The sequence below is a fragment of the Chiloscyllium plagiosum genome, chromosome 28, assembly GCF_004010195.1.
Source record: "Chiloscyllium plagiosum isolate BGI_BamShark_2017 chromosome 28, ASM401019v2, whole genome shotgun sequence".
Taxonomy (NCBI): Eukaryota; Metazoa; Chordata; class Chondrichthyes; order Orectolobiformes; family Hemiscylliidae; genus Chiloscyllium; species Chiloscyllium plagiosum.
Genome location: NC_057737.1, coordinates 46,546,548 through 46,559,909, shown reverse-complemented (window position 1 = coordinate 46,559,909; position 13,362 = coordinate 46,546,548). Strand labels below are relative to the sequence as shown.

The 13,362-nt window shown below is 44.1% G+C and overlaps 1 protein-coding gene across 1 annotated transcript in view; it reads right to left on the bottom strand.

Annotated features, from left to right (window-relative positions):
- The window catches only part of p2rx1 (purinergic receptor P2X, ligand-gated ion channel, 1), a 99,776-nt gene that overhangs the window by 28,624 nt on the left and 57,790 nt on the right, over positions 1–13,362 (bottom strand). Inside the window, exon 5 of the mRNA XM_043718820.1 lies at positions 155–251. Coding sequence (XP_043574755.1) covers positions 155–251 — 97 coding nt within the window. The remainder of the gene's footprint in view (positions 1–154; positions 252–13,362) is intronic.

Genomic DNA, 13,362 nt, shown 5'->3' with positions numbered 1-13,362 from the left:
TCACATTTTGTGCTGTGTGGTTTCTTTGTCTTAAATTTCTTTGGCACTTTATAAACAGGAAGGAACTGGTTTAGATTTAGTGAGCCATGTACATTGGTCTCTCTCACAAACAACACAAAGGTTGCTAGGCGTGGAGTCAGATGAGAATCCTTACTTTGAAACAACGCTGTCGTCTTCGACTGGGCACCATCCGAAGATTTCACACGTCTTGCTCCCTTCACTGTTGTTTTGACATTTCCCACTCATTATGCCTGGCAAGAGCAAACATTCCAGCAAGTTCAGGCAAAGAGTTTACATGACATCCCCATCATTTCCCATTTAACTATTCCCCTTTAACCCTCAGTAACGCTTAGTTTTCTCTTATAGAGTCATAGTGTCATGGAGTCATAGATTTATACATAAAATAGACTCTTTGGCCCAACTCGTCCATGCTGACCAGATTTTGAAAACTAAAGAAGTCCCTTTTGCCTGTGTTTGGCTCAGAACTATCTAAATGTCACCTATCTACTTCCTTGTCTTTGAAATGTTGTAATTGTACCTGCGTCTATCACTTCCTCTGGCAGCTCATTCCATACACGCACCTTCCTCTGTGTGAAATGGTTCACGCTCAAGTCGCTTTTAAATTTTTACCCTCTCACCTTAAACCTGTGCCTTCTAGTTTTGAACTAATCTACCCTGGGGAAAAGATCTTGGTTATTCACCTCATCTATGCTCCTCATGATTTTATAAACCTCTATAAGGTTTATAAAATCATGAGTCTCATATGCTCCATAGAAAAACATAGTCTCAGCCTATCGAGTCTCTCCTTATAACCCAAACCATCCGGATTTGGAAACATCCTTTTTTTGCACCCTTTCCAGTTTAATAATATCCTGCTTATAGTAGGGCGACCAGAATTGGAAGCAGTACACCAAATATGGCCCTACCTATATATTGTACAGCTAGAACATGATGTCCTAACTCCTATACTCAATGCTCTGACTGATGAAGGCAAGCATGCCAAATGACTTCTTCACTACCTGGTCTACCTGTGATGCCACTTTCAATTATGTGCCTGCACCCCTAGGTTTCTCTGTTTGACAAGATTCCCCAGGGCCCTACCATTAACATTGTCCATCCTGCCCTGGTTTGCCTTACCAAAATACAAATGTTTTATTTACCTGAATTAAACTCCATCTGCCATTCCTTGGTCCACTGGATTAGTTGATCAAGATCCCATTGTACTCTGAGATCACCTTCTTCACTATCTACTATACCACCAATTCTGGTGTCATTACTAACCACGCCTCCCATATTCTCATCCCTATGTTTATATAAATGATGAACAACAGTGGACCCAGCACCGATCCGTGCAGAACGCCACTGATCACAGGTGTCCAGACTGAACAACAACCTCCTACCACCTCCCTCTGTCTCCTAAAGTCAAGCCAATTTTGTATCCAATTGGTAAGATCTCTCTGGATCACATACGATCTAACCAGTCAATCCTGTGGAGCCTTGTTAAAGGCCTTGTGAATGTCTATGTAGACAATGTCTACATCTAACTTCTTGGTCATCTCTTCATAAAACTCAGTCAAAGATGTGAGACACAATTTCCTATAAACAAAGCCTCTTTCTAATCAGTCCTTGCCTTTCCAAATGAATGTCAATCTGTCTTTCAGAATCCCCTCCAACAACTTACCTACCACTGATATCAGGCTGCTCTGTCTGTAGTTCCCTGGCTTTTCCTTGCAGCTTTTCTTAAATAATGGCACCACATTAATCATCTTCCAGGCTTGCGGCACCTCACCAGTAGGTGTTGATGATACAAATGTCTGCGATTGGATCCGAGCAATTTCCTTCTACAATGTTCTGTGATCCTCTGGATCAGGTTGCTTTATGTGTTTTATGACCTCCACCATCTCCTCCCATGTAAGGTGGACCCTTTTCAAGATATCACTATTTATTTCCCCAAATTCCCTTGCTTCCATGTCTCTCTCCATAGTAAATACTGATGAGAGATATTCGTTTAGGATCTCATAGTCATAGCATCATACATAAGGAAACAGACTCATTGGTCCAATTCATCCATACTGACCAGGTTTCCTTAATTGAACTATCCCATTTGCCTGCATTTGGCCCATATCCCTTGAACTGGATAAAGAGTGGAGCTGGAAAAAGCACAGCAAGTCGAGCAGCATCAGAGGAGGGGGGAGTTGACATTACAGGTTGGAATCGTTCATCAGGACTGGGGAGGGTAAGGGGGCTGAGAAATTAATAGAGGGAGGGAGTGGGGCTGGGTTGGATGGCGATAGGTGGATGCAGTAGGAGGTGGCTGTGATTAGTCAGTGAGAAGGGTGGAGTGGATAGGTGGGAAGGAAGATGGACAGGTTGGGTCAGGTTAAGGGGGCAAGGTGGAGGTGGATGAGGTGGGTGTTGGGGAGATTTGGAAGTTGGTGAATTCTATGTTAAGGCAGTATGATTGTAAGGTCCCAAGGCGGAAGATGAGGTGTTGTTCCTCCAGTTTGTTGTGGCCTTGTTATGACTGTGGAGGAGGCCCAGGATGGACATGTTGTTGGGAGAGTGGGAGGGAAGTTTAAATGGATGGCAACTGGGAGGTGGGGTTGATTGGAGTGTACCAACCAGAAATGTTCCCTGAACTGGTTCCCGAGTTTGTGCTCATTCTTTCCAAAGTAGAAGAGACCACATTGGGAGCAATAATTGCAGTAAATCAGGTTAGAGGAAATACATGTGAATCATAGAATCCTTACAGTGTGGAAACAGGCCATTTGGCCCAGCAAGCTCACACTTGCTGGCCAATTCACCTAACCTGTACATCTTTGGACTGTGGGAGGAAACCGGAGCACCCGGAGGAAACCCACACTGACATGGGGAGAACGTGCAAACTCTGCACAGACAATCGCCCGAGGCTGGGATCGAACCTGGGTCCCTGGCGCTGTGAGGCAGCAGTGCTAATCACTGAACCACCGTGCTGTCCCATGGAATCTCTGCTGGACTTTGAATGATTCTTTGGGGCATGGATGGAGGTGAGGGCAGAGGTGTGGGGGCAGGTTTTGCACCTCCTGTGGTCAGAGAGGAAGGTTTCAGCTGTTGACGAAGGGTTGGTGGAACATGTGGACCAACGAGGGAGTCACGGAGGGATTGGTCCCTGCATCAAGCAGATGGTGGGGGGGGGGGGATAGAAATATCATTGGGATTGTGGGGTCAGACTGCAGGTGGCGGAAGTGGCAGAGGATCCTGCATTGGATTTGGAGGTTAGTGGGGTGGAATGTGAGGACTGGGGGACTCTATGCTTGTGGTTGGGGGAGTTTTGTTTGAGGGCAGAGGTGAGGGAATGGAGGAGATGCAGTTGAGGGCATTGTTGATCATGGGAGAGTGGAAATTATGGTACTTGAAATAGGAGGACATCTGGGATGACCTGGAGCGGAATCACGCACCCTGGAAGCACATATGACACGCCGGGGGTATTGGGAGTACGGGATCGCATTTTTGCAGGAAGTTGGTAGGAGGAGGTGTAATTGAGGTAGCTGTGGGAGGCAGTGGGTTTGTAATAGATGTCGGTGCTGAGGCGTTCTGCTACACACTTGTTTCATAAATGCAAATTCGCTGTACCATGATCGATGACTTGGGGACACTGTTTTGAAAGCACTAACTTTTAAAATGCGTGTAGTCTGTAACGCGATTACATCGCCAACACTTTAAGTGTTACCTCTGAAGCGCAATTTTTCTATAATGCAGGGTTGCACAAGACCTCAACCATCGCGTTGTAGAAGAACTATTTGTATTCCTGATGTCATCAACTCGACAAAACTCCTCAGACAGCACCTTCCAAACTCACAGCCACTCCCCATCTCGAAGGACAAGGGCAACAGATCCATGGGAACACCACCATCTGCAAGTTCCCCTCCAAGTCACCCACCATCAACATTCTTTCAGTGTCACTGGTCAAAATCCTGAAAGCAAAACACCCTTCCACGTGGACTGCAGCGGCTCAGGAGGGCAGCTCACCACCACTTTCTGAATTACATTTGAAAGACAAGTTCAGTGATCGTACCACTAGACCATTTCTGATTGGAACATGGATAACTACACTTCACACTATCGGATATCATCGGAGAGAGAGTGAAACAGAGGGAGGCTAACCGGTACAAAACTGCTATAATGAAACAGACTAACAAAGGTCAGAATGTGCAGGCCTGTTTTCCCAGAGCCTGTTATGCTCAGTCCACCTGTGGACGCAGTTACTTGAGTCGAAAAGCCATTGTAGTGGCTGAATTCCAGTCATTTCAGAAAAAAGTCTCTTCAAGCAATGATAACAGACTGTATTTTTATCTTTGTAACTAACTGCTTATATCTGCATTTTAGTTAATAACTATATCATTTGTATGTAGTAACTTTCAGCAAAAGTTGTGTAATAAACTAACCATTCATCTTGTTTAAACTAAAGTTCTGCTGCTCGTTATTTTTCAATTTGGACCATTCAAATGCTAAAAGGAGGTTAAGTAAGGTACAAAAGTTCACAGGTCACAGGTGTGCACCCAATCAGGAAGGAGTGATCCCATCCAGAGTGAGACAGTCTGAGGGAGGATACAGTTTGAGGAATTTGGAAGCTGCATGGGATTTGGTGCCAAGGGGAACAGGGGGTCTTTTACTTGGCTCAGCTGGTAAGGTTTTTTATAACAGGATCAGGAGCCCAGCACTAAACGGGACATGGCAGGGAAAGCTGTCAGTTCACTGAGTGGTGATAGCTACTAATTTGGCTTTCTATTATAGTTACTTACTAACTGAAGGTAAAGTGTGGGTCATATCTAACAAACTAAACGACCAGTAGAAAGTTTCTAAAAATCAAATTACGAACTAAGTAATTAAAATAGAAATACCAGGCCTGGTGAGGTGTTGTAACTGTGTGATGTGGGAGCTGGCAGATCCCATTGTGGTTCATAGTGACCACATCGGCAACAAGTGTTGGTACTTGAGGAATGCTGGTTCAGAGTTGAAGAGCTGGAGTCTGAGCTTCAAACACTGTGGCACATCAGGGAGGGGGATGAATTACTGGAACGCTGTGTTTTGGACATCAGTCACGCCCCTGAGATTAACTACCTTGAATTCAGTCAGTGGGCAGGGACAGGAGGGTGTGACTATGAGCAAGGCAGATAGTGGGATCCAGGAGACAGTGCTGAAGGAGCCTTCGCCCTCGGGCTTATCTAACAGATTTCTAGCTTCCTGTGTGGATGAGAGCGAGGACTGTAGAGAGAATGAACAAACTGACCACGGCACCGTGGTACAGGGAGCCTTTCAAGATGGGGGAGAAAAGAGAAATATAGTTGTAATTGTGTACGATATAATCAGGGAAATAGATCCTATTCTCTATGGCCAGAATCAAGAGTCCCAAAGACTGTGTTGACTGCCTGGTGCCCGGGTTCAAGATATCCCACCTGGGCTGCAAAAGTGGAGTGGGAGGGGAAAGATCCAGTTTTGATGGTCCACGTTGGCCAATGATATGGGTAAAAAGAGGGAAGAGGTTCTGCTGAGCATCTCGGGGCAAAATGAATAATCTCTGGATTACCGCCTGAGTCGTGAGCTAATTGACACAGCTTCGACAAAATTAAAGAGATCATCGAATGGATCAGAGATTGGTGTGGGAGAAACAGATTCAAATTCATGGGACACTGGCACCAGTACTGAGGAAGGAGGGAGCTGTTCTGATGAGTCAGGCTCCACCTGAACCAGGTTGGGACCAGAGACCTGACGAATCATATAACCGGGTATGTGGATAGGGCTTTACATTAAATAGTGGGGGGGGTAGGTTCAGTTGCATGGAAAATTACGATAAAAGTGAAAGGCAGGGAGGGCTTAACAAAATTTCCAGAACAAGTAATAGCTGAGAGAGTATGGAAAGGGTCAAGAATCTAACTTCATGCACAGCAGATAAGGGGACGACTATGAGAAGGCAAGAGTCAATACAGGACTGAGGGTGTTGTAGTTAAATGCATGTAGTATACAAGACAAGGGAAACAAGCTTGTAGTAGTGATTGAAATGGCCAGGTATGATGTTGTGGGGATCACAGAAACATAGCTGGAAGAAGATCAGGCCTGAGAATTTAATATTCAAAGATACACGTCCTATCAAAAGGATAGGCAGATTGGCAGATGGAGCAGAATTGCCTTGTTAGTAAGGAATGAAATTAAAGCCAAATATGACAGAGTCAGAGGCATAGAATCTGTGTGGGCAGAGCTGAGGAACCACAAAGGTAAAAAAAAGACCTGATGGGAGTTGTGTCCAGGCCTCATTGCAAAATTCAGGGTGTGGGGAAGAAAATAAATCAGGAGACAGAAAAGGCATGTCAGAAAGGCACTATTACAATAATCATGGGGGCTTCAATATGCAGGTGGACTCAATCTCAAGGTTGGTAGCGGATCTCAAGAAAAGGAATTTGTGGAAAGTCCATGAGATAGTTTTTTGGAGCACTTAGGGAACAGGCAATTCTGGATTCGATGATGTGTAATGAGGCAGACTTGATAAGTTAGCTTAAGGTGAAGAAATCCCTCGGGGGTCCTGACCATAATAAAGTAGAATTCACTCCATAATTTGACAGGGAGAAGATTGAATGAAATGTCATGGTACTACAATTGAGTAAAGGTAACTACAAAGACATTTGGTAGGAATTGGCCAGAGTTGGGGGTCATTCAGAAGATACATCAGAAATTCATTCCACAAAAGAAGAATCAGACTAAGGGGAGGATGAGGCAGCCAGGGCTGATAAAGGAAGCCAGGGACAGCATCCAGGCAAAAGGAAAAACTTACAATGTGGTGAAGATTAGTGAGGATCCAGTGGATTGGGAAGCCTTTAAACACCAGCAGAGGAGATCTAAAAAAAAGCAATGAGGGAAGAAGATGAAATAAGAGATGAGCTACCTAGTAATATGAAAGAAGTTCACAAGAGTTCTTTACAGAGATTTAAGGTAAGAGAGAGGAAAGATGTTACATTGAACTGCTGCAAAAACAGAAAGGGGTTATCAAAGAAATGGCAAAGGAACTGAATAGGTATTTTGCATCAGTTTTCACAGTGGAAGACATCAGCAGCAGACCAGGACTTCAAGAGAGTCAGGGAGCAAAGGTGAATGTAGTGGCCGTCACGATGGAGAAGGTGCTGGCGAAGCTGAAAGGTCTTATGGTGGATAATCGCCTGGACCGTATGGACTACATCCCAGAAATCTGAAGGAGTTAGGGGAGGTGATTGTAGAGGCATTGATTGTGATCTTTCAGGAATTACTGGAATCAGGGAGAGTCCCAGAGGGCTGGAAAATTGATAATGTAACAAATCTGCTCAAGGAGGGAGGGAGGGAGACAGAAGACAGGAAATTATAGGCCAATTAGCCTGACTACGGCCATTGGTGAGATTTGATAATCCATTATTAAGAATGAGGTTGCAGAGTACTTGGAAATGCATGGTAAAATAGAGCTGAGTCAGCACGGCTTGAGTGGTCATGCCTGACAAATCTGTTGGAATTCTTTGAGGAGGTAGTGAATAAGTTAGACATAATCTGTTTGATTTTCCAGAATGCCTTTGACTAGTTGCTGTGCAGAACATTGTTAAATAAGATGAGCCCATGGTGTTAAGGCAAGGTTAGAGGAATCGCTGACTGGCAGATGGCAGAGAGTAGGGACAAGGAGATATTCTTTTCAGGATGGCATGGAGTTCCTCGGGGTTAGCATTTGGAGTACAGCTATTCACATTATACGTTAACAATCTGGATGAAGGAACTGAGGAAATTATTGCAAATGACACAATAACACAGAATACTGAAAGGCCTGGATGGGATGGATGTGAAGAAGATTGTTTCGCTAGTAGGAGAGACTAGGACCTGAGGGCACAGTCTCAGAGTGAAGGGAAGACCCTGGAGAACTGAGATGAGGAGGAATTTCATCAGCCAGAGGGTGGTGATTCGGTGGAACTCATTGCCTCAGAGGGCTGTGCATCCCAGGTCATTGAGTGTATTTGAGACAGAGATAGATAGATTCTTAATTAGTAAGAGGATCAAGGGTTCTGAGGAGAAGGCTGGAGAGTGGCTACGATCAAATGGCAAAGCAGACTTACCTCTGCTGTAATATCTTATGACCTTATGACATAATGGTCATAATAATAAACTAATGGCTTGTTTTAATTTGTGTTACCTACATATTTGGATATATTCTTTCATCCAGGTTCTTGTCATATATCTGCTGTCAATTTTGTTTTGGATACTTTGGGGCTGGGATACAAATCCTTAAGGATCGCCACAATGTATCAATGAGAAAATATTCCCTCTTGACAAAGGCAAAGTATTGGGGATGCTGGAAATCTGAAATCCAAGCAGAAAATGCTGGGAATACTCCCCAGATCATACCGACTCTTTGGAAAGAGGAAAACAGAGTCAGTCTGTTAGGTTAATGGTCTTTCATTCTGTTGTGATGCAAAGTCAGTCACATTCATTATTTTCTGCTTTTATTTCACCATTCCCTTTATTGCTACCTTCTAACCAATTACAGGTGTGTAAGATATAAGGGTCTGAAAGGGTTAATGCTGAGGAACACCTGCAGCACTATGCACTATGACAATGTCATATGATTTTGGTGGGAGAACAGCTCAGGAATAGAACCCACCCTTCCTGGGTCTATATCATAGGGTCAATACAATGTCTACCATCTCGCTGTAACTTGAACATAGTTGCTATCATACATTAAATTACATCTTCAACACACCACCCTGTTCCCGAGGCAACACCTCTGTCTCAGGCTTGGGGCTGTGCTCCAATAAAGCTCAGCATAAGCTGGAAGAACAGCACCTCGTTTTCCAATTGGGGACTCTGCAGCCTTCTGGAGTCAATATTGAGTTTAATAATGCTAGGCCCTGAGCACCTTCTCCCACCTCAGGGTAGTGATAGAGGCAGATACTGCATGGGCATTTAAGGTCTTTTACAAAAGCACATGGATAAGCAAGGAATGGAGGGATACGGACCAATTGCATAAGGGAATAGTTTAATTTGATGTCATGGTCAGCATAGCATCTTGGGCCGAAGGGCCTGTTCCTGTGTTGTACTGTTCTATGTTCTACATTCTATGTCCTTACCCCCACCCCCACACACTCGGCCTTGTCATCACATTGGCTGCGTTTTTCATAGCCAACCCTGGGATGTCATGTTGCGGCTGTAAGGAAATGACTAGGCCACTTTTAGAATACTCCACACAATGCTGGTTTCCCTGCTACAGGAATGATGTTGTTAAACTTGAAAGGGTACAGAAAAGATTTACGAGGATGTTGCTGGGACTGGAGGATTTGAGCTCCAGGCAGAGGCTGAATAGGCTTGGGTTATTTTCCTTGTAGCATCAGAGGCTGAGGGGTGACCTTACCGGAGTTTGTAAAATCATGAAGGTCATGAATAGGGTGAACAGCCAAGGTCCTCTCCTCAGGATGAGGGAGTCCAAAACTAGAGGATATAGGTTTAAGATGAGAGGGGAAAGATTTAAAAAGGACCTGAGGGATAACTTTTTCCCGCAGATGGTGGTATGTGTTTGCCAGGGGAAGTGGTGGAGGTTGGTACAATTACAACATTTAGAAGGCACCGGGTTGGGTATATGAATAGGAAGGGTTTAGACAGATGTGGGCCAAATGCTGGAAGGTGGGACTAGCAGGATTGGGATGTCTGGTCAGCGCAGACTAGTTGGATCGAAAGGTCTGTTTCTGTGCTGTCTGACTCTGTGATCCGTGACTATAGGTGCTTTAGACTCTTATGAGATCCCAAAGAATGTTACACAATTGGAGGTTTGCCCTTTTGAGGGCGGGATCGAACATCTATTTTCGATTGCTATTCTGACATTGGCTTCCATTTGGACTTCATTCAGCATTCCTCAGGAAGGAGTGCGCTGCTGACAAACCAGGAGGAAAAGGGACAGCCCATTCCCACTTCACCATTTGGTTAGCTTAAACTGTGTCCACATTTATGGATCTGAGAACAGACCATAACCTATTTCCCATTCTGTAGATTTTGCATAAAAGTAGCTGGCGTTGTGCATGAACTGCTGAATTATTCCAAAAGATCTTATTATGTGAGCATAGATTCCACATTCATTGCTACATTCATTGTCACACTGCAGTCATGTGCTAAGCCAGTATGTGGAGATCTGCAAGACACATGGTCAGTGAAGGAGAGAGAGAAAAAAATGTTCATTCCTAACTGACACAGCAGTGACTCTGCACAGTTGCTGCCTTTGCTGTTTGAGTTCATGAATTTCTGGACATCGGAATGCGTCTCAGAAGAATTAACAAACAGCGAAATTCACAGCTGAACTTAGAGGAAACTGTGTGGGAGAGGTGACACCACAGGAACAGACAAGTGCATAGTTTTAAACATGTAACCTTGCTGTAAGTCTACAGTAGTGAGTAGAGTGGGTTCTTTCTTGATTATTTTATTGAAATTTGTCTCTTGGTTAAATTTTAAAAATATAAACCATAAGTACTAATTTAGCTTAGAGCAATTTTTTTAGAGTGAAAAGACGATGCTATTTTCTCGGTCTGTTGATTGTGAAGGAGCAAAGATGGCCTTTAGTAGATATACTCTTCCTGTCAGATGTGGGAGTTTACTGATGTTACTGATGATTATGTCTGCAGCAAGTGTCTTTGGTTGTGAATCCAATCAGATCAAATGGATCGATTGAACTGACAGTTAGAGACAATGAGGAATTTTCAAGAGCAAGGGGGTGTGATTGATGGCAGTTATAGGAAGGGAGAAAAGCCGCAGATACAGTCAGGTAGGTGGGTTAACTCCAGGAAAGGTAAGAGAGGTAGGCAGTTAGTGCAGGATTCTTCTGTGGCTATCCCCATTTCAAGCAAGTATGTTGCTTTGGAAAGTGCAGGGGGTGATGTAGGGGGAATATAGCATGAACAGTCAGGTTTCTGGTATTGAGACTGGCTCTAATGTAATGAGGGGCAAGTCGGGTTCCAAGTGATTGATTTTGATAGACAAATGTTTCTGTGGCCAGCAGCGAAAAATCAGAATGGTGTGTTGCTTTCCTAGTGCCAGGATCAAGGATGTCTCAAAGGGGAGAGGGACCAGCAAGATTGCATACATTGGAATTAATGACACTGGAAGGGAAAAGGTTGAGATTCTGAAGGGAGAATATAGAGAGTTAGGCAGGAATTTAAAAAGGAGGCTCTCGAGAGTACTATTATCTGGATTACTCCTGATGCTATGAGCTAGTGAGGGTAGGAATAGAAGGATAGAGCAGATGAATGCATGGCTGAGGAGCTGGTGCAGGGGAGAAGGGTTCACATTTTTGTATCATTGGAATCTCTTCTGGGGTAGAAGTGACCTGTACGAGAAGGACGGATTGCACTTGAATTGGAAGGGGACTAATATATTGGCAAGGAGATTTGCTAGAGCTGCTCGGGAGGATTTAAACTAATAAGGTGTGGGGTGGGGGAAGGGGGATTGGTTGGGACCCAGGGAGATAGTGAGAAAAGAGATCAGTCTGAGACTGGTACAGTTAAGAAAAGGAACGAGTCAAGCAGTCAGGGCAGGCAGGGACAAAGCAGAGAACACGGTAGGACTGATAAACTTGCTTCAATGCAATTCAATAAATTTGCTTCAATGCAAGTGGCCTAACAGGGAAGGCAGATGAACTCAGGGCATGGTTAGGAACATGGGACTGGGATATCATAGCAATTACAGAGACATGGCTCAGGGATGGACAGGACTGTCAGCTTAATGTTCCAGATACAAAGAGGCAAGAGAGGAGGGGGATAAGGGGTTTTTGATAAGGATTAGCATTACAGCTGTACTGAGGGAGGATATTCCTGGAAATACATACAGGGAAGTTATTTGGGTGGAACTGAGAAATAAGAAAGAGATAATCACCTTATTGGGATTGTATTATAGACTCCCTAATAATCAGTGGGAAATTGAAAAGCAAATTTGTCAGGTGATTTCAGTTATCTGTAAGAATAATAGGGTGGTATGGTAGGGGATTTTAACTTTCCAAACATAGACTGGGACTGCCATAGTGTTAAGGGTTTAGATGGAGAGGAATTTGTTAAGAAATTACATGAAAACTTTCTGATTCAGTTTGTGGCTGTACCTACTAGAGAAGGTGCAAAACCTGACCTACTCTTGGGAAATAAGGCAGGGCAGGTGACTGAGGTGTCAGTGGGGGAGAACTTTGGGGCCCAGCGACCATACTTCTGTTCGTTTTAAAATAGTGATGGAAAAGGGCAGACCAGGTCTAAAAGTTGAAGTTCTAAATTGGAGAAAGGCCAATTTTAATGGTATTAGATAAGAAGTTTCAGATGCTAGTTGGAGGCAGATGTTCGCAGGTAATGGGACGGCTGGAAAATGGGAAGCCTTCAGAAATGAGATAAAGAGAGTCCAGAGAGAGTATATTCCTGTTAAGGTGAAAGGGAAGGCTGGTAGGTATAGGGAATGCTGAATGACTAAAGAAATTGAGGGTTTGGTTAAGAAAAAGAAGGAAGCATATGTCAGGTATAGACAGGATAGATCGAGTGAATCCTTAGAACAGTATAAAGGCAGTAGGAGTATATTTAAGAGGGAAATCAGGAGGGCAAAAAGGGGACATGAGATAGCTTTGGCAAATAGAATTAAGGAGAATCCAAAGGTTTTTATAAATACATTAAGGACAAAAGGGTAACTAGAGAGAGAATAGGGCCCTCAAAGATCAGCAAGGCAGCAGGAGAGTGGCAGTGTGGAGCCGCAGGAGATGGGAGAAATACTAAGCAAGTATTTTGCATCAGTTTTTACTGTGGAAAATTGCATGGAAAATATAGACTGTAGGGAAATAGATGGTGACATCTTGAAAAATGTCCATATTACAGAGGAGGCAGTGCTGGATGTCTTGAAATGCATAAAAGTGGATAAATCACCAGGACCTGATCAGGTGTACCTGAGAACTCTGTGGGAAGCTAGAGAAGTGATTGTTGGGCCCCTTGCTGAGATATTTGCATCATCGATAGTCACAGGTGGAAGACTGAAGGTTGGCTAATGGGGTGCCACTGTTTAAGAAAGGTAGTAAAGACAAGCCAGGGAACTATAGACCAGTGACCCTGACGTCGGTGGTGGGCAAGTTGTTGGAGGGAATCCCGAGGGACAGGATGTACATGTATTTGGAAAGGCAAGGACTGATTCAGGATAGTCAACATGGCTTTGGGCGTGGGAAATCATGTCTCATGCCTGATTTTGTTAAGAAGTAACAAAGAGGATTGATGAGGGCAGAGCAGTGGATGTGATCTATATGGACTTCAGTAAGGCGTTCGACAAGGTTCCCATGGGAGACTGGTTAGCAAGGTTAGATCTCACGGAATACAGGGATAA